At 48.5% G+C, this 19,930-nt stretch overlaps 1 protein-coding gene and 1 pseudogene across 1 annotated transcript in view; one reads left to right on the forward strand and one right to left on the reverse strand.

Annotated features, from left to right (window-relative positions):
- The window catches only part of LOC105981803, a 5,773-nt pseudogene extending 2,981 nt beyond the window's left edge, over positions 1-2,792 (reverse strand).
- The window catches only part of Otoa (otoancorin), a 59,602-nt gene that overhangs the window by 8,844 nt on the left and 30,828 nt on the right, over positions 1-19,930 (forward strand). Inside the window, exons 7-15 of the mRNA XM_013011160.1 lie at positions 2,909-3,144; positions 6,400-6,490; positions 7,454-7,466; positions 9,791-9,891; positions 12,236-12,375; positions 13,286-13,409; positions 16,613-16,828; positions 17,937-18,104; positions 19,062-19,202. Coding sequence (XP_012866614.1) covers positions 2,909-3,144; positions 6,400-6,490; positions 7,454-7,466; positions 9,791-9,891; positions 12,236-12,375; positions 13,286-13,409; positions 16,613-16,828; positions 17,937-18,104; positions 19,062-19,202 — 1,230 coding nt within the window. The remainder of the gene's footprint in view (positions 1-2,908; positions 3,145-6,399; positions 6,491-7,453; positions 7,467-9,790; positions 9,892-12,235; positions 12,376-13,285; positions 13,410-16,612; positions 16,829-17,936; positions 18,105-19,061; positions 19,203-19,930) is intronic.

Raw genomic sequence — 19,930 nt, forward strand, 5'->3', positions numbered from 1 at the left:
CAAGTGGTAGAGCGCTAGCCTTGAGCTGAAGAGCTGAGGGACAGCGCCCAGGCCCAGAGTTCAGGCCCCACGACCGGACCCAAAAACAAAAACAAAAAAAAAGAAAACCAATTATCAACATATATAATACAAGCTGGGCACCTGTGGCACATGCCTGTAATCCTACTACTCAGGAACTTACTATCTGAGGACTAAGGTTTGAAGCCAGCCCAGGCAGACAGATCCATGAGATTCTTATCTCCAGCTAACAGCAAAACTCTGGAAGTAGAGGTATGGCTCCAGCACTAGCCTTCAGAGAATAATCTAAGTAAGAGCACAGGTCCTGAGTTCAAGCCCTAGTATTAGCACAAATAAAACAATGTATAATACAAACCCATTTGGAGGTATAGTAATGAATAAATTTCTTTGGCATTTTTGTTTGTTTGTTAGTCATGAGGCTTGAACTCAAGGCTCATGCTCTACCACTTGAGCCACAGAGCCACTCTGGTTTTCTGAGTGGTTTATTGGAGATGAGAGTCTCACAGACTTTCCTGCATGGGCTGGCTTGAACCTGGATCCTGAGTAGCTAGGATTACAGGCATGAGCCACCGGTGCCCAGCATAAATGAATTTCTTAAAGCACATTCTTGTTTAGACATAAATCTAAACAAGATCTGAGTGTAAAGAAGATCCCAAGCTTCCTGCCAGTAATTGTAATGCATTACAAAACCTCCGGAGATGAATCCTGGTGCTACTGGTGGTTCACGCCTAGAATCCTAGCTACTCAGGAGGCTGAGATCTGAGGATCGTGGTTAGAAGCCAATCTGGGCAGGACATCCATGTGTCTCTTATCTCCAATCAACTACCAAAAAGCCAGAAGTGGAGCTTTGGTTCAAGTGGTAGAGCACTAGCCTTGAACACAAGAGCTCAGGGACAGGGCTCAGGCCTTGAGTTCAAGTCCCAGGATTAGCACAAAATAAAACAAAACCTCTCCTGTCATGTCCATGGATGAAACTGGTGTTTCATCGCCTACACTTGCCCCCGAAAGCTACACTACACATCAGTTTTGCTAGTGCAAAAGTGGTGCAGTACCTGCAGTTTTTCCAGTCTTGCAGATGCCCTAACTTCTACTCAGAAGCCCCTGACTGAGCCCATATATGCTCTTTGCACTGAGCAGACAGCTCATGTCCAGCACTGGGAGCCATTGGGCCCGTGTTAAAAGTGGGGCTCAGATCTGAGGCCCTGAGTACTGGGCCTGCTGCTTACTCTGTGTTGGTTTTGTAACCTGAGACACTGAGCTATGCCTTGAATTCAAACCACATGTGGTATCCGCAAAAGAAAAAGTATAGATCAGCAAGAGCCTGCAGAGAATAAGTAGAGGCCCTGGAACTTAAACATAGGAATGAATGATCTATCTAAGGACTCAGGAACACTTAGGAAAATGATGGCTGGCTTTGGAGGGTGCCTGGGAGGATAGAGAAATCAGACAGACTGTGAGTACAACGTACCAGAAATCTTGAGTTCTGTAGTGCAAGAGATCCTCTGCCCATCCACCCACCCAGCCATCCATCCATCTACTCATCCATCCATCCATCCACTTGTCCATCCATCCAGCCATCATTCATCCATCTACCCATCCATCCATCCACACACCCATTTATCCATCATCCATCCATCCATCCATCCACCCATCCATCCATTCCCATTCATCATTCCATCTATCCATCTATCCACTCACACACCCATCTACCATCCATTTTCCAACTGATACACACACACACACACACACACACACACACACCCATCCACTCATCCACCCATCCATCTGCTCGTCCATACATACATCGTTTCACTCATTCATCCATCCATTTATAAGGACACACTGGTTTTCAGTGGCTTCTGAGTACCAGGCATGCATGGCTTGAGCCAGAAGGACTTCCTGGCTCCACCTTGGATATACACTGGACTCTTGCCTGAGCTCACCTTCAACCATTTGACTCAGAGTCTAGGCAGTGGTGCTAGGAATCAGGATTTCAAAAAAGCTCTAGGTTATCCTGATGTGCAGCCACAATTGAATCTGAGGATTGCAGTTTGAGGCCAGCCTACAGGAAAGACAGGCACAGGAGTTTTTGTTTTTGTCGGTCATGGGGCTTGAACTCTGGGCCTGGGCACTGTCCCCTAGCTCTTCAGCTCAAGGCGAGCACTCTACTGCTTGAGCTACAGCACCACTTCCAGTTTCCTGGTGGTATATTGGAGATAAGAGTTTCATGGCCTTTCTTACCTGGGCTAGCTTTGAACCTCGATCCTCAGATTTCAGCTCCTGCGTAGCTAAGATTACAGGGGTGAGCCACTAGTGCCCCACTTTTTTTTTTTTGGTGCCAGTCCTGGGGCTTGAACTCAGGGCCTGGCTGCTGTCCCAGAGCTTTTGTGCTCAAGGCTAGTGCTCTACCACTTGAGCCACAGCTCTACTTCTGACTTTTTAGTGGTTAATTGGAAATAAAGAGTCTCACAGACTGTCTAACCTGGACTAGCTTCAAATCGCGATCCTTAGGTCTTAGACTGCTGAGTAGCTAGGACTACAGGTATGAGCCACTGATGCTGACCATGGAACATTAGAACCTGGTCCAAGACACTCCAAGTGCAGGTATTACAGGAAGTTAGGATGACACTGAGATCAGCCTCAGTGGACTTTTCTAGAAGGACTGGTCAGGAATTCCCAGTGTGAGAGCTGTGAATCGTTAACTTGTGTAGGTGGAGCAGGTTAAGCTTTGCATTTGCTTTGTAGGTCATGGAAAGTTCTAGAAGTTTCCCCATGGCGGCGGCTTAGTGTTTTGGAGTGAACTTCACCACAGCATCCGGGTGGGGTCCTCTAAGGGCTTCCACGTGGGAGGCGGCTGCCAAGGTGATCTTGACTACTCACGTTTCTTTAGGACTCTGGCAACCTGGTTATGGATTTGGGAGAGATTCGGGAGCAAGCCTTGGGGAGCCCAGGTGTGAACCGCAGCCTCTTCGTCGCCACGCTCGAGCGGTGTTTCCAGGTGCTGAGCCCCCTGGAGTGTGTGGAGGTGCTGGGCAGGCTGCTGAGGGGGTCCTCCGGCAACTTCCTCCAGCCAGAGGTGGCCCACAGGCTGCCCACAGACCTGCGGGAAGACGCCTTTAAGAACCTGTGAGTGCTTCCTGAACGCACCCATTGTCATGAGGGCAATATGTGCAGAGGGGAGGGGCCAGAGTCTCCCCCAAAGTCTGTACGGTTGTTTGCCAGATACTGGTGGCGGATGCCTGTAATCCTAGCTACTTGGGAGGCTGAGATCTGAGGATTGCAGTTTGAGGCCAGCCTACAGGAAAGTCTTCGAGACTCTTTATCTCTAGTGAACTACCCAAAAAGCTGGAAATGAAGCATCCAGGCACACACACACACACACACACACACACACACACACACAATCTGTAGAATGGAAAGATTCCCCCACCCTTGATTTAAAACTGTCTCCCAAATCTTAACCATCTGACTGGCACAATTCTTGCCACATCTGTAGGCCACTTGTCCCAGGATTTATGTCACCTTTGCTTTTATGGTGATGTGTGTGTGTGTGTGTGTGTGTGTGTGTGTGTGTATGTACTAGTTGTAGAGCTTAAACTCAGGGCCTGGTTGCTGTCCTTAGCTTTTTTGCTCAAGGGTGGTACTCTACCACTTGTATCATACCTCCACTTCCAGGTTTTTGCTAGTTAATTGGAGATAAGAGTCTCTTGGACTTTTCTGGGATCTTCATGTCTCAGCTTCCTGAGTAGCTAGGATTACAGGTGTGACCTCCAGTACCCAACAGCTCTGATTATTTTTTAGATAGATTTTTCCTTCATGCCCAGGAGTGTACCTGGACTGCAATCCACCTATTTTGCACTTCCTGGAAGAAATGCAGATGCCATGGTACCAACCCAGTTCTCAGTTGAGAAGGAGACTCCAAATGTGTTCTCTGGGCTGGCCTTGAACTGTGATCTTCCAGATCGCAGCTTTCCAAGTAGCTAGGATTACAAGTGTGAACTACTGGTACCCAGCTGTAAATCATCCTTTCTACTTAAAAATATTTGGTTTAAAAATAATTCTGAGCCAGGCGCCGGTGGCTCACGCCTATAATCCTAGCTATTCAGGAGGCTGAGATCTGAGGATCATGGTTCAAAGCCAGCCTGGGCAGAGAAGTCCATGAGCCTCTTACCTCCAATTAACCACCAGAAAACTGGAAGTGGTGCTGTGGCTCAAACGGTAGAGTGCTCGCCTTGAGCTGAAGAGCTGAGGGACAGCGCCCAAGCCCAGAATTCAAGTCCCATGACCAACCAAAAAAAAATAAAATAAAATTCTGATATAATTTCCATAAATGGAAAAACAGTCCCCTTTGTCTTAAGTAAAAGTAATAAAAATATAGTGAAAAATGTCGCTAATTCCTAGCTCTTTGTCACAGAAACAATGTAGAAAGAGAAGCTTACACACCAGCAGTCTATTCCTCACAGAGGGGCGGGGCTGCTTCTGTTCATCCATGGCAGCTTCTGTCTTTGTCCTTAACAAGACAGAAAGCCAGGGCCTCTCTGGACTCATTTTTTGTTTTTGTGCTGATACTGGGTCTTGAATTCAGACCTTAATTCTCACTGGGCTGTTTTTTTTTTTTTTTTTTAACTCAAAGCGGGTGCTCTACCATTTGAGCTAAATCTCCACTTCTGGCTCTTTGCTAGTTAGCTAGAGATAAGAGTCTGGTGGACTTTCCTGTATGAGCTGGCTTTGAACTGCAATTCTTAGCGCTCAGCCTCCTTAGTGGCTGGGATTGCAGGACTGTGCCACGGGCATCGGGCTTGGAGCCTTGTTTCGTGTTTCCTGAGGGCTACTCCTCTCCAGTCTTGAGGGACCCCATGGGGCTTGAACTCTGGGCTTAGGCACTGTCCTTGAGCTTTTTTTGCCCCAGACTAGCGCTACCACTTTGAGCCACCGCACCTTATCCAGTTTTCTGGTGGCTCATTGGAAGAGTCTCATAGACTTTCCTGCCCAGGCTGGCTTTGAACCACAATCCTCATAACTCAGCTTCCTAAGTAGCTAGGATTATAGGTGTGAACCACCAGTGCCCAGCTGTTTATTTATTTATTTACTTATAGAACTATGTCTTGCTACCACCCTATAATCAATCTCTTGCCTGAAAAAAAAAGAAAAAGGAAGAAAAGAAGAATATAAACTTATATAGAGAAGAATTTGGGTTTAAGAGGAGGTTTTTTCCTTTTTTCTTTTTGGTTGTTATAAACCAACTGGAGGGTTGTGCCAGTGGCTCATACCTGTAATCCTAGCCACCCAGGAGGCTGAGATCTGAGGTTTGTAGTTTGAAGCTAGCTTGGGCAAGAAAGTCTGTGTGACTCTTGTCTCCAATTCACTACCAAAAAAGCTGGAAGTGGTGCTGTGGCTCAGGGACAGCACCCAGGCCCTGAGTTTGGAACACAGGGCTGGCACAAAAAGCCAACAAACCCACAGAGAAGACAATGGGTAAGGATTATGTGGAAAGGCTAAGAGCTATGTGGTGTGTGTGTGTAGCACACGTATAACATTTTGCACAGCATTGCAAAGATCTGGGCTCCATTTCCAGCACCAAAGAAGTATAACAAAAAAAACCCCATGGTTCCACTCTTGGGGATGTGCCTAACACATTTTCACACAAAAACTTGCATATGAATATTTATAGTAGCATTACTTATAAAAGCAACACAGCTATGTTAACAGCTGAGCAGAGGATGAGCAAAATGTGGACAATTCATGCAATGGAGTATTATTTGGCCATCAAAAAGTCTGATGATGGGGCTGGGAATGTGGCTTAGAGGTAGAGCGCTTGCCTAGCATGCATGAAGCCCTGGGTTTGATTCCTCAGTACCACATACACAGAAAAAGCCCAAAGTGGCGCTGTGGCTCAAGTGGTGGAGCGCTAGCCTTGAGCCCAGAGAGGCTCAGGGATAGTGCCCAGACCCTGAGTTCGAGCCCCAGGATTGGTAAACAAAGGAAAAACAAAAGGCTGATGCTGATCGGTGCTAGTCAATGTGTGAACTGGGAGAGGGGCCAGATCAGAGAGAGCATATTGCATGACTCTGTGTAATGAGACACGGGGAAGAGGCAAATCTATTGAACCGGAAAGGAGAGGAGTGGTTTCCATGAGTTGAGGGGATCGGTGACAGGAGTAGATGAGGGTATGAGGTTCCTTCTTTTCCTCCCCTTCTTTCCCTTCCCTTCCCTGCCCAGGGGAGGAAAGGAGTGGAGGCAGGGAAGGGGTCTCCTGCAGTGAAGGCCGGGGGGGGGGGCACCGGCCCCGGGGTGCCCCCGCGTGCGCCCCTCCCCGGGGTGTCCCGCCTGCACCCCTCCCCGGGGTGCCCGGCCCCGGGGTACCCTGCATGCGCCCCGCAGGTCCGCCGTGCTCGGGGAGCTCTACGATCGAACGCCGGCCCGCGCACGGAGAGCCTGCTACTCCTGGATGACCCGGGCTCTGCGCCCACCCGTGGGTGAGTCCACGCAGGAGGCGGGCGTCTGTGTGTGCGCGTGTGTGTGTGCGCGTGTGTGTGTGTTCCACCCTCAGTTGACTCGCTTCAGGCCGGGCATCATCCTAGCCACTCAGGAGGCTGAGGGCTGAGGATCGCCATTTGAAGCCAACCCCGGGCTGGAAAGTCGATGAGACTCTTCTCTCCAAAGAACCACCAACAAAACCAGAAGTGGAGCTGTGGCTCAAGTGGTAGAGCGCTTTGTGCACAAAAGCTCCGGGACAATACTCAGGTCCTGAGTTCAAATTCCAGGACTGGCTCATGCACACACACACACACACACACCAGGTGCTTTACCTGTGAAGGAGGAAGCTGAGGTATTGTTCTGTGACCCTCCTAGCCTCCCCCTCCTTTCCCTTCACATGGGATCTGATGTGGCTTGCCTAGTGAATTAGCCCAGGAGCTTAGCTGAGCTTCCTGGCAACCAGTGGGAAAGTAGGTCAGAAATCAGTTATTTGGCACATAAGTCCTACAGTAGCTTAGTTCAGGGTCTCAGAAATTGGGTTTTTATTATTTTTCAACAACAACAACAATTTTTCTGCCAGTCCTGGGACTTGAACTCAGGGCCTGGGCACTGTCTCTTAGCTTTTTCACTCAAGGATGGTACGCTACCACTTGAATCACAGTTCTAGTTACGACTTTTTGGTAGTTAATGGAGATAAGAGTCTCACGGACTTTCCTTCTTGGGCTCTTTGAGTTGTGATTCTCAAAGCTCAGCCTCCTGAGTAGCTAAGGTTTTATTTTATTTTACTTTTTGTGGTTCTGGAAATGGAGCCCAAAGCCTCCAGTGAGTGCTGTTTCCCTTGAGTTACAATCTCAGATTTGATAGTTGTTATTCTGGGAGTGAGTCACCACCCGGCCCAGACTTTGGTTTCTGTGAGATGCAGATTGGTCTCGGTCAGGATGGCCGGTGGTGGTGATAGGAGAATGTGAGCGGTCCAGGCAGATTGAACCACTGGAGATGGAAAACACCGGAAAGACTCAGCTGTGGTGGCTCACACCAATCAGGAAGCTGGAATCAGGAGGCTGGCCTAGGCAAAAAGCAAGACCTTATGTGAATAAAATAAAATAAAATAAAAGCCAAAAGGGCAAGGGGGCATGCTAGAATACTTGCTTAGTGAGTTCAAGGCCCTGGATTTCAACCCCAATACCACCCAAATAAACAAAAACATTATTGGAAAGAAATTTTATTTGTACTGAGCTTGTACAGATTCTTTTCTTGTCACCCCTAAACCATATACTGTAGCAAACGTTCAGGTTGAGCTAACTATTGGAGTATGCACATTAGCTCCATGTACATACAATACTACATATCTATGTATCTATCTATATGTACCAAAGCCTATATATGTATGTATATATATGCATATGTTGGTACTGGGGCTTGAACTCAAGGCCTAGACACTGTCCCTTAGCTTCTTTGCTCAAAGCTGGTGCTTTACCACTTGAGCTATACAGCTCTACTTCTGGCTTTTTGGTGGTTCATTGGAGATAAGAGTCCCACAGACTTTCCTGCCTGGGCTGGTTTCAAACCATGATCCTCAGATCTCAGCTTCCTAAGTAGCTACAATTACAGATGTGAGCTACCAGCACCCAGTACCATTTTATATAATGGCCTGGGAGGGGGTCTCCACAGATACTGGGGTTCACCAGATTCATAGGTTGGAGATCGCCAAGCCCTGTACTAGGGAACTGGGGAAGATTTCTTGGATGGTTGTCATTGAACTTAAGACAAATGTGATAGATTCTTCTATATGAGGTGAGAGGAAGGTATTCCAGAGAGAGACTTGAAAGTGCCAATAATAATAATAATAATAAAATGATACTAGTAAAAGAAATCAGGGCTGGGAAGGTGGCTCAGTGGTAGAGTGAGGCCCTGGGTTGGATTCCTCAGCACCACATAAGCAGAAAAGGCCGGAAGTGGCGTTGTGGCTCAACTGGTAGAGTGTTAGCCTTGAGCTGAAGGACTGAGGGACAGCGCCCAGGTCCAGAGTTCAAAAAAAAAAATAAAATAAAAAGAAAGAAAGAAAAAAAAGAAATAATATAAAGAGATCCAGTGGAGCCCTGGGAATGTGGATCAACCCTTTTCTTGGAATCACATTCTGAGATCTGCCAGCAGTGTAAAAATCCATGTCATTTATGCATAGCAGAATTCTCCCTACCTGGTGCCTAATTATGGCTAGCAGGGATCCCAGTCTCCTGCCAATTAACCCTGAGAAAGTCATTCCGCCTTCACGCTTCCCTGAGTCTTTCTTACCAGTGTCTAATTAGGGACGGATTTTCTTTCTAAAATTCTGTGGTGGCAAGTGTCATTTTTCAATGACATTGAATTAAATCCTTTGTATTGGAGTTGTGCATTCTCCTCCCGAATGTCCTTGGGTACCAGGATGACTTTGGCTGACAAAAATAAATCGTGATAGCTGAGTCCTGCTGGCTCATGCCTGTAATCCTAGCTACTCAGGAGGCTGAGATCTAAGGATCGCCGTTCAAAGCCAGCCTGAACAGGAAAGTCAGTGAGACTCTTATCTCCAATAAACCATCAGAAGACTGGAGGTGGTGCTGTGGATCAACTGGTAGAGCACTAACCTTGAGCTAAAGAGCTGAGGGACAGTGCCCAGGCCCAGATTTCAAGCCCCAGGACCAATGCATGCGTGCGTGCGTGTGTGTGTGTGTGTGTGTGTGTGTGTGTGTGTGTGTATGTGTTCCATGATAGTGGCTTATGCCTGTAATCCTAGCTCCTCAAGAGGCTGAGATCTGAGGATCAAGGTTCAAAGCCAGCCTGGGCAAGAAAGTCCTTGAGATACTTATCTCCAATTAACCACCAGAAGTGGTGCTGTGGTTCAAAGGGCTAGAGCACTAGCCTTGAGCAAAATTGCTCAGGGACAGCACACAGGCCCTGAGTTCAAGCCCCATAACTGACTATATATATAATATCTTATATGTATATATATCTCCCATATTTGAGAGGCATCACTGGTCTGCAGTGATAGAGTTACTGCTTATTAATTAAGGGAAAGAAGAAACTTAGTTTGGTTCTTGTTGAATTTTGTGGTGCTCCACCATTTGAGCCACAGTTCTATTTTACTGGTTGTTTGGAAACAAGATTCTCATGGATTTTCCCATCCAGGCTGGCTTAGAACCTTGATCTTCCAAATCTCAGCCTCCTGAGTTGCTAGGATTCCAGGTTTAAGCCACCAGTGATTGAAATACTTGCGTTTTTATTCATCATAAGTATTTATTGATTTATTTGTGCTTTGCAGATGGCTCTGTTTCCTGGGTTACTGCAGAAACCTTATGGATTTTGGGAAGATATATGGTTCACCTACCACTTGAAGAAATTCGTAGAATTAGTCCTATAGAAGTAAGTTGGAAATGGCTGTTTGTATGTCTGTATTAGAAATGATTATGTGGTGAGATCTGTCAGTGTTTTGCTCACTAAGGTGTCCTGGAAACAGCACTGGCCTCAGTCCAATATAGCTGTTGCTTCTGCTACCTCTTCTTCCTCCTCCTTTTCTTCCTCTTCCTCCTCCTCCCCTTCTCCTCCTCCTCCTTCTCCCCTCCGCCTCTTCCTCCTCCTCCTCTTCTTCCTCCCTCTTCTTTTTTTGCATGAGATCTGGACTTGAACTCAGTATCTGACACTTTTCTCTCATTGGCTGGTGCTCCACCACCTGTGCCACACCTCCAATTTCTAGTACCTCTTCTTCTAAAGAAAATTTGGAGCTACGTGCCAGTAGCTCATACTTGTAATCCTAGCTACTCAGGAGGCTGAGATTGGAGGATCATGGTTTGACCTCAACTCTGCAGAAAAGGCCCCATGAGACTCTTATCTTCAGTGAACTACTCAAAAACTGAAAGTGGCTCTGTGGTTCAAAGTGGTAAAGCGCCAGCCTTGAGTGAAAGAGCTCAGAGACAGCATCCAGGCCCTGACTTCAAGCCCCATGACTAACAAAACAGAACAAAACAAAAACAGAAAACTTGGAACATGGCCTGGCGTGGTCCATGGTAGAGTTCTAGAGTTTTAGCCCAGGAGAGCTAAGAATCGAAAAAGCATGGTAGACAAATGACAAGTACTGATAGGAATAAACTGGATACTGAGGCAATGTTGGCTTTGAGCCGAGTCTTGGCGGCCATGTTAGTTCTTAAGAAAGTCAAGGTCAACAGCTCTGGAATCTCCACTTCTCACAGACACAAAGGCCGTTTGAATTGCTAGCTACTTCTAATCACAGCCGCTTCTATGAAGAGCTTCTTTAGCGCCAGCGATGCCTGGATTTGAAGTGTAACATTTGCAGTGCAGCATTGTAGGTGTCTAATGTTACGCAAGTCACCAGCCAACCTGGCTCTGTCCTGGCACTGACTCAGTGACATCAAAACCCTGGAAAATCACGACTCTCCAACGCCAGCACTGAAGTCCTCCTGAAGACAGCAGCGCTTGCCTCCGAATCCAGAACACAAAATACCATGTCTCTCTCCTGGCCAGTGAGAGAAGAGATCCCATTAAGGGACCGGCTTGCTTCTGTTGTTGACAGAAGTAGAGTTGGGCGCCTGCGGCTCTGGCTTGTCATCCTAGCTACCCAGGAGGCTGAGATCTGAGGGTGGTGGTTCAAAGCCAGCTGTGCAGGAAAGTCTGTGAGACTCTCATTCTCCAATTAACCAGGCAAAAGCTGGTGTGGCTCAAGTGGTAGCGCGCCAGCCTTGAGTGTAAAAGTCAAGTGAGAGCATGAGGCCCTGAGTTCAAGCCCCAGTACTGGCACAAAAGAAAGAAAGGAAAAAAGCAAGGGAGAAAAGGAAGGAAGGAAAGAAGGAAGGAAACCAGGAAGAAAAGAAGGAAGGAAGAAAAAGAAAAGTGGACACTTCGAGTAGTAGCACTGAGAGAGAAGGATTTTGGATTCTGTATAGACAAAGATAAAACCCAGGAGGGCGAGATAATTGTATGATTCCCTTTAAATAGAATTCTAGTACATTAGACTCTGTGAGAAATACCAAGAAAAATGGATAAGACCCTTTAGTATCAGAGCCTCTCACCATCTAGGCAAAAAGGAAGGGTGTAGAGAAACTGGATGAAGTATTTAATATGATTTACAGTATACATGCCAAGCTTTGTAGCAACAATGAGAATAAGCTTGCTCATTTAATTAAAAAAACATAAAACCTCCGACTCTTCAAAGCAGAAAATTTGTAGCTCGTGTCCCGTGATCTTAATATAACAAATGTAGGAATTAAGGTGCCAAGATGAGCTTTGACGTTGAATGGGTAGACTATTCAAACATGAGACGGCAGATAGAGACCATGAAGACATCCAGTTCAGGGCTGCGGACATAAAGTACTTACCTAGAGGGATAGAGGGAGAAGGAAAAGAGAAAGAGAGAATGAATAAGGTCACTCAAGAATAGAATATTTGGGGGCTGGGAAGGTAGCTCAGTGGGAGAGTGCATGCCTTGCAAGCATGAGGGCCCTGGGTTCGATTCCTCAGCAACACATAAACAGAAAAAGCCGGAAGTGGCGCTGTGGCTCAAGTGGTAGAGCGCTAGCCTTGAGCTGAAGAGCTGAGGGACAGCGCCCAGACCCAGAGTTCAGGCCCCACGACCAGCAAAAATAAAAAAGAATAGAATATTTGGGGTGGGCCACACATAGGCCATCAGGATGGGGTTCCCTGGAGCCCCCAAATGGCCCCTGATCCTCTCATCCTGACCCTTCCCACCCATCAGATGGGGCTGTTCATCAGCTATGACAACGCCACCAAGCAGCTAGACACCATCTACGACGTCACCCCCGAGCTAGCGCAGGCGTTTCTGGAGAGGATTGGCTCCTCCAGCTTTGACATGAGGAACATCTCAACCATCCACAGGTCAGGGCCTGGGGCCGGGGTGGGGGCGGGGAGGCGGCTGAGTTCTGTTTGAATGGCCATCTCTCCATGCTGGTGGGGGGGGGGGCATGTATGCCTGTTTGTTGATTCAGGTGATCTAGTTATACTGGGGGAGTTGTCTGCCCCTCTGGCGCCCTCTGGAGGCTTATCTGGGTATCTTACACCATCCTCTCCAATGATGGTTGTGTGTGTGTGTGTGTTTGTGTGTGTGTGTGTGTTGGTCCTGGGGCTTGAACTCGAGGCCTGGGCACTGTCTCTGGGCATTGTTTTTTTTTGCTCAAGACTGGCTCCTCTACCACTTGAGTCACAGCTCCCCTGTTGGCCTTTTGGTGGTTACCTGGATATAAGAATCTCACAGACTTTTCTGCCTCGGCTGGCTTTGAACTATGATCCTCTACATAGGTCATGATTCTATGTAGCCAGCTTGTGGAGAAGTTATATAAATACCTCATAGATCTAGGTCTCAGGCTCTGGTTGGCCTGAGGTTATGCTCTAAAGCACTAACTACATACGTTACTTCCAGTTAGGCCAGAGTTTGAATCTCAATGCCAGGGCATTCGTTAGCCTCCTGGTGGTCCCTACTTCTTTGGAGACCTTTAATGTAGTCCCTTTCCTCAGGCCCTCTACTCTTCCCAGAAGAGATGACTTTCAGCTGATTTAAGTCCTCAGGTTCCTCCATTTTCCCAAGAACTCCCTTATCTCCCAGCGTCTCAGTTGCCCTTCTGTGAAATGGGTCAATGTGACCTCTGGTTTCTAGGATGGGCATAGTAAAGGGCTCAGGCTGATCCTGGAGAGTCACTTCTGCTGTGATGGTGACCGTGTGTATGTGGGGGCTGTGGGGCTGCAGGTCCCCCAATCTACTAGCCACAGCCCCCCTCCTCTTCTCCCCTAGGCTAGGGCTGCTGGTTTGTTTCTATGATGACCTGGAGCCGCTGGATGCTGCGTTGGCCCGCGTCCTCCTTCACCAAATGATCAAGTGTAGTCGCCTGCGCAGCTCCCGGGCAGCTGTCCAGCAGGTACCGATGTGGACGCAAGGCCCCAGGCTTGGGCTGGGCCATGGACCAGGGAACTAAGGAGCAACACATGTGGCCTGGCCTGGCCCTTGCTTAGGAGTAGACACATAGTGTTCGTGAGGACCTAAATCCTGGCTCCAGCAGGTGGCGCTGTCAACCCTGGGATGGGCCGGGCCCTGCCAGACTAGGTAGGGGTTGGGTCATCTGGGGATCTTGGCACCTTGGGACTGAGGAGGCCCAGGACTAGGCCTGTGGGCGAGGCTGAGTTCTACACTGGGCCACCAGTGAGTGAGACCCCGATGGGGTTTCCTAGGGGTAGTGCGTTGGCCATAGTGTGGTTTTGTAGTTCCTTGGGGTTCCAGAGAAGCCAGGATGGAGAGCCCTGGATTGGTGAGGTTCTGTGTTTCCTGAGCCCCCAGAGCAGGCTGGGGATAGCCCGGCAAATGCAAACCATCTCCCCTCCTCGTCCAGCTCACCTCACCCCCACTCAGATCGCAATTCTGTCCTCTTCTCTCCCTTCTTTTGGCCTCTCAAGAAAAAGCCAAATTATTGATGTAGCCATCAATAACTGGGCATGGACTGTCTGTCTGTCTGTCTGTCACACACACACACACACACACTTCTGACGTCCTTGATCCAATAAGACACTGGCATGCTACGTGGTGGCCATCTAGCTCCCGTCAATGTGTTTTGGTTTTCAAAGAGAAGAAAACCTTATCCAGATCCTCCAACAAGCACATACATGTATTTTATGGCCACAAGGGAGCCTTGATCAAGAAGAAAGCCAAATGTAATTCCATGTGGGGGAGCCTTTTGGTATCTTCCTAGCTCACTCATTTCAGTTTGGAGATGCCTGGGGGGGGGGGTGATTGGGTGGTCCGAGCAACGCAGATGGCTGGCCAGCCCCCATCTCTGGGCAGGGTGGAGGACATGGGGCGAGAGGCGGCTGCTATATTTCTTGTATTTCACTCTACTGCCCCCTCGTGGCCATTTCGAGATTGCATATAAGAGTTGTGAGCACCTGCATGAGTGTGGTCTTAAGGGCTGCTCTTCCGAGAGCCAGGTGTCAAACCCCTGCCGCCGTCTGCGCCATTGCTACACAGACGATGCCTTCCTTTACCAGCACAGACTGAAGCACACCTCACTGTGATTACATGGGCACGCTGCGATAAAATAGTTGTTAAAACCATCCTACTAGCGTGCAAATGTGCACATGACATGCTCTTCCGTGGAAATATAGAGCACATACTTGCACTTCTGTTCATTCTTTCTGTAAAAATGACATATATAGCACCCGAGGCTCACACCTGCAATCCTAGCTACTCAGGAGGCTGAGCTCTGAAGATCTCAGCTCAAAGCCAGCCCTGAAAGGAAAGTCCATGAGAATCTCCTCTCTCTCTCTCTCTCTCTCTCTCTCTCTCTCTCTCACACACACACACACATACACACACAAGCCAGAAAGGGAGGTGTTGGCTCAAGTGGTAGAGTACCACACTTGAGTGAAAAGCTAAGAGCCATTGCTTAGACCCTGAGTTTTAGTCCCAGTGATGGTACAAAAGTTTAAAACCAAAAAGGATACTTTTTTTTTTATAAAGGCACAGGAGGACTTGGAAGGATATATGCCCAGTTTTATTTTTGTCAGTCCTGGGGCTTGAACTCAGGGCCTGGGCACTGTTTCTGAGCTTCTTTTGTTCAAGGCTAGTGCACTATCACTTGAGTTCACAGCTCCACTTCTTGATTTTTTGGGTGGTTAATTAGAGATTAGAGTGTCCTGCCTGGGCTGGCCTTGAACTTCAGTCCTCAAATCTCAGCCTCTTGAGTAGCTAGGCTTACAGATGTGAGCCAGCTGCTCTCAAGTTGCTTTAACTTTCTTGTACTCTTGAGGATTCTTTTTACATAGATTGCTTTGGCTCACACCTGTAGGTCTAGCTACTCAGGAGGCTGAGATCTGACGATCCCAATTTGAACTCAGCAAGAAAGTCCATGAGACTCTTTTTAAAAATAAGTTTTTTGTTGTGAAAATACTGTTCAGAGGGGTTACAGTTACATGAGCCATGAGACTCTTGCAGTCATAAGCCAGAAATGGAGATGCAACTTAAGTGGTAGGACACCAGCCTTGAGTGAAAAAGCTAAGGGACAGTTTTCAGGCCCTGAGTTCTGTTGTTCAAGAACAACAACAGCAACAACAACAATGAATCTCCTGGATATTTCATTAAAAAAACACCCATCTCTATGGATATAGAGTTCAAAGTCACAAAAGGAAAATGGCTGTTATAAGAATGCACAGAATGGAGCTGTGGCTGAAAGTGGTAGAACTCTGGCCTTGATCAGAAAACCTGAGGATAGTGCCCAGGCCCTGAGTTCAGGCGCTACAACTGACATAAACAAAACAAAAACAACCAAAGAATGCACTGGAAGGAGGGTGCCAGCAGCTCATGCCTGTATTCCTAGCTGCTCAGGAGATGAGATTTGATGGTAGTGGTTCAAAGCCAGTCCTGGCAGCAAAGTCCATGAAACTCCAACAAACTATGCAGAAAAATCCAGAAGTGGTGCTGTGGCTCAGGTGGTAGAATGTAACCTTGAAAGAGTCTCAGAAACAGTGCTCAGGACACGAGTTCAAGCCCCAGGACAAGCACACACACACAAAAATGAGCACTGAAATGAGGTGCTGGTAGCTCACGCCTGCAATCCTAGCTACTCAGGAAGCTGAGCTCTAGGACTGTGGTTCAAAGCCAACCTGGGCAGGAAAGTTTATAAGACTCATCTCCAGTGAACCATTAAAATGCCAGAAGTAGAGCTGTGGGCTCAAATGGTAGAGCGCCTGCCTTGAGCAAGAAAGCGTAGGTTTCCTGAGTTTGAAGCTCTGAGTTCAAGCTCTAGGACTGATACAAAAAAAAAAAAGACAAGAAAAGAAAAAATAGAACTCACAGGAGTTGGAAGGAAACAAGTGTTCTTACTACCAGGTGTAAGGATGATCTAGTGTAGCTGCACTTTACTACTTAAGTCCAAAGTGAATTTTCAGCGCGTTAAAGCCACAGGCAGAGGAGATACTGTTGCTGTGGGAGCCATTTTGTTTATGGTCTCTGGGTCCAGAAGGCTGGAGTGGGCCAGTCCTGGAGGAAGCTGAGTCCTTCTACCCCAAGCATAGGCTCAGGGGCGGCCACCCTGCTGTCTGCCAACGCTCATTCCCATCTGCTGTCTCCCAGCTCAAGGCTGACCTCCTTCACATAGCCAAAGAGAACCAGACTCTCAACGACACCCTGGGCTCCTTGTCGGATGCTATCGTGGGGCTGACCCACCGTCAGCTGGAGTCCCTCTCCCCCGAGGCAGTGCACCGCGCCATCTCCACCCTCAACCAGGTCTCAGGCTGGGCCAAGAGCCAGCTCATCATCTTGTCTGCCAAGTACTTGGCCCATGAACAGGTCAGCTGGCACTTCTGACTTGCCTGAGCCAAGGCCCAGGGTGTGTCAGCAAAGGCTTTCGCCACAAAATGTGATCCATGAGGGGGCATCAACAACAGACGGTTCTTGGAGGTTGGGAGGTTCAAGGTCAAGGTGCTGGTTGGGTGGATTTCCTGCTGAGGTTCCTTCTGGGTATGTGGTGGCGGCCATCTTGTGCTGTGTCACGTGACCTCTGTGAACACAGATCCCCCGGCCCCTATTGGAAGGGCACAGATCACGTTAGTTTACCTGCATTCCTGTAGTTATTTCAAGACCTCCCAAGGCCTCTTCACGGGATGCTATCATATTGGGGGTTTTGGCCTCAGTGAGCTTTGTGGGGGACACAAATAGTCTCCCCAGTTGTATTCACCTCTAGCAGGAGCAATGGATGAGTAAGAAGTCAGGGCTGAGGGCTATTTAACTGCAGCTCTCATTCTGACTTCTCAAGCCATGTGGCTTGGGACACTTGCTTATTAGCATTGAATTGGGGGGTGGTGAAGGCTGTTTTATTCCCCCCCCCCAGCTCTGGTTAGAGTTATCTTCTGTCTAATGCCCCAACCAATCTCGCTCTCTTCCCCTCTCTCTTTCCCCTCTCTCTGTCTCCCTCCCTGTCTTCCTCCCTACCTCCCAGCTTGATCTCAGGCTCAGGGCCTGGGTTCGGTTCCTTAAGCTCTTCTGCTCAAGACTAACTCTCTACCACTTGAGCCACAGCTCCATGTCTGACTTTTTGCTGGAGATTAGAGTCTTTTGGATTTGTCTACCCTGGGTGGCTCTGAACCTCGATTCTCAGATCTCAGCCTCCTGAGTAGCTAGGATGACAGGCATGAGCCACCAGCGTCTGGCTTTCAATGCTTTTCTCTTATGCAGACTGCAGCTTGCAAAGGGAAATCCCCAAGCATGGAAATGAATTTTTTTTTTTATAGGAAGGTAGAGGAAGGAAGGTTCGAAAGCCCTGTATCTGACTTGATCACATTGGCTTCCCCAGCTGTCACTCATCCCAGCCCCTGGTGCTAGAGGCGGGCTCAGAGGGTGTGGTGGTGCGGATGGGGAGGCTCAGTAGAGCCTCATTGTCCCTGGTGTTTTCTGCCAGGTTCCATCATTCCACAGCCTCAGCCAGATGGGGGCGCTGCTGGCGGGGCTGGGCACGCAGGCCCTCTACAGCATGGAGCACAGGGAACTCTTGCAGGCCCTGAGGAGCACTGTCTCCCTGCACCTGTCGGAGCTGTCACCTGTCCAGCAGCAAGGGATCCTGAGCAAGGTGAGAGGCAGAGGCCTGCTCCTCCATTGGGAGGCCCACGGAGCACAGGGCTTGGCGCTTCTCCGAGTGCCTCTGACCTTGGACCATTCATTCATTCAGGGCTGAGATTTTCTTAGCTGAGATGGATGGTAGGGGGTCTGGAACCCAGAAAATGCCCCCTCCCGATGCCTTACCTCTCCCTTGGCCCATTGAAGCTAGAAGACTCTTCTTGAACCAGATTTCCTGATCTATAACCTTTGTCAGTCAGTCAGTCAGTCTGTCTGTCTATCTGCTTGTCTGTCTCTCTGTCTTTCTCTTCCACACCCGAGTTAGGCACTGTCCCTAAGCCTTTTCACTCAAGGCTGGTGTGGTGCTCTACCACTTGGGACACAGCTTGACTTTCAGATTTTTGCTGCTTCATTGGAGATAAGAGTCCCACAAACTTTCCTGCTGGAGCTGGCTTTGAACCTCAATCCTCAGATCTCTGCCTCCTGAGCAGCTAGGATTACAGGCGTGAGCCACTGGGCTGATGTCTAACATCTTACAAGTTTGTATTTCAACCTAACAAGGAATCTTGGGATTCCAAGGTGCATGTGAAAGCCCATCCCAAGGCCCCAAACCGCCTGTCTGCCTCTCTCACTAGACAGCGGCCTTTGTGGATTCCTGGCTTTTTTGGGTGGCTGTGTCCAATCATGAAGGGGTGTGGCCTCAGACCTCCCCCTTGTACTCCGCAGAGCACACGTGGCTGGAAGGAAGCCTGTGGGGCTGGGATGCAAATCACACTTACTGGCTTCTGTCTCATCCCTTGCTAGCCCTCAGCTGGTTCATTTGTAAAACGGGGACAATGAAGACTCCTACTTCATATGCCTGCTTAGCAGGTCTGGTGGGCAGACTGCCCAGGGAGGGGTGTCCAGCTCAGACCCAAATCTCAATGGGCTCAACACAAGGTGGTCATTATGTTTCTCTGACTTTCCGCAGCTGTTAGAGGGAGGAGACCCTGCTGCGGGCATCGCGCAGATCCCAGGGTCTTTCTTCAAGGAAGTGTCTCTCTTTGATTTATGGAGGGAGCCACAATTCAACGCCACGGCCCTGAAGGACAAGGAGCTTCGAAGAGGCCAGGTATGACTATGGTGATCTTTCCTTCCCTTCCTCCCTCCTTTCCTCCCTCCCTCCCTCCCTTCCTTCCTGTCTTTATTTCAGTCTCTCTTTCTCTCAGCCCAGGGTCTCATGCACACTAGACAAGTGCTGTATCACCAAGCTGACCCTTCTGCTACACCGATCTTCTATTTCTGACAGCCTTGTGGTGGTTGGTGGGGGTGGGGGGTGGGGGGGATTTGTTTTGGGTTAATTTGGTAGAAGCCACTTATTTATTTCTGGGTGGTTAAATGCAGGAGGCAGAACGGCCTGGTGGTAAGAAGTTATACAAGACTTGTATGTGAATTCGAGCTCGCATGTTTTTATGTTTTGTGTTAGGGAAGCTCCTTTTCCCTTCAATGCCTCAATTTTCTCTTGTGCAAAATGGCTATGGGGGGGACATTCATGAGGATCTGGGGGGCATGTCATTGGACATGAGTGGTACGTGGTAAATGGTAGTGGGCATCGTGTCTGGCCCTGAACCTCTAGAACTTTTTCTAACCTCTTTTCAATTAGTCCACTGTCGTTTTCTTACCTTGACCCTTCCCTGCCTGTGTCTGGAGAAGACATAGAAATGAGCAAGGCAGGGCTAGGAAGGTGGCTCAGTGGTAGAGCGCTTGCCTTGCATGCCTGAGGCCCTGGGTTCGATTCCTCAGCACCACATAAGCAAAAAGAAAAAAGTCGGAAGTGGCACTGTGGCTCAAGTGGTAGAG

This window comes from Dipodomys ordii, unplaced genomic scaffold (assembly GCF_000151885.1).
Source record: "Dipodomys ordii isolate 6190 unplaced genomic scaffold, Dord_2.0 Scaffold14, whole genome shotgun sequence".
In the NCBI taxonomy this organism is placed as follows: domain Eukaryota; kingdom Metazoa; phylum Chordata; class Mammalia; order Rodentia; family Heteromyidae; genus Dipodomys; species Dipodomys ordii.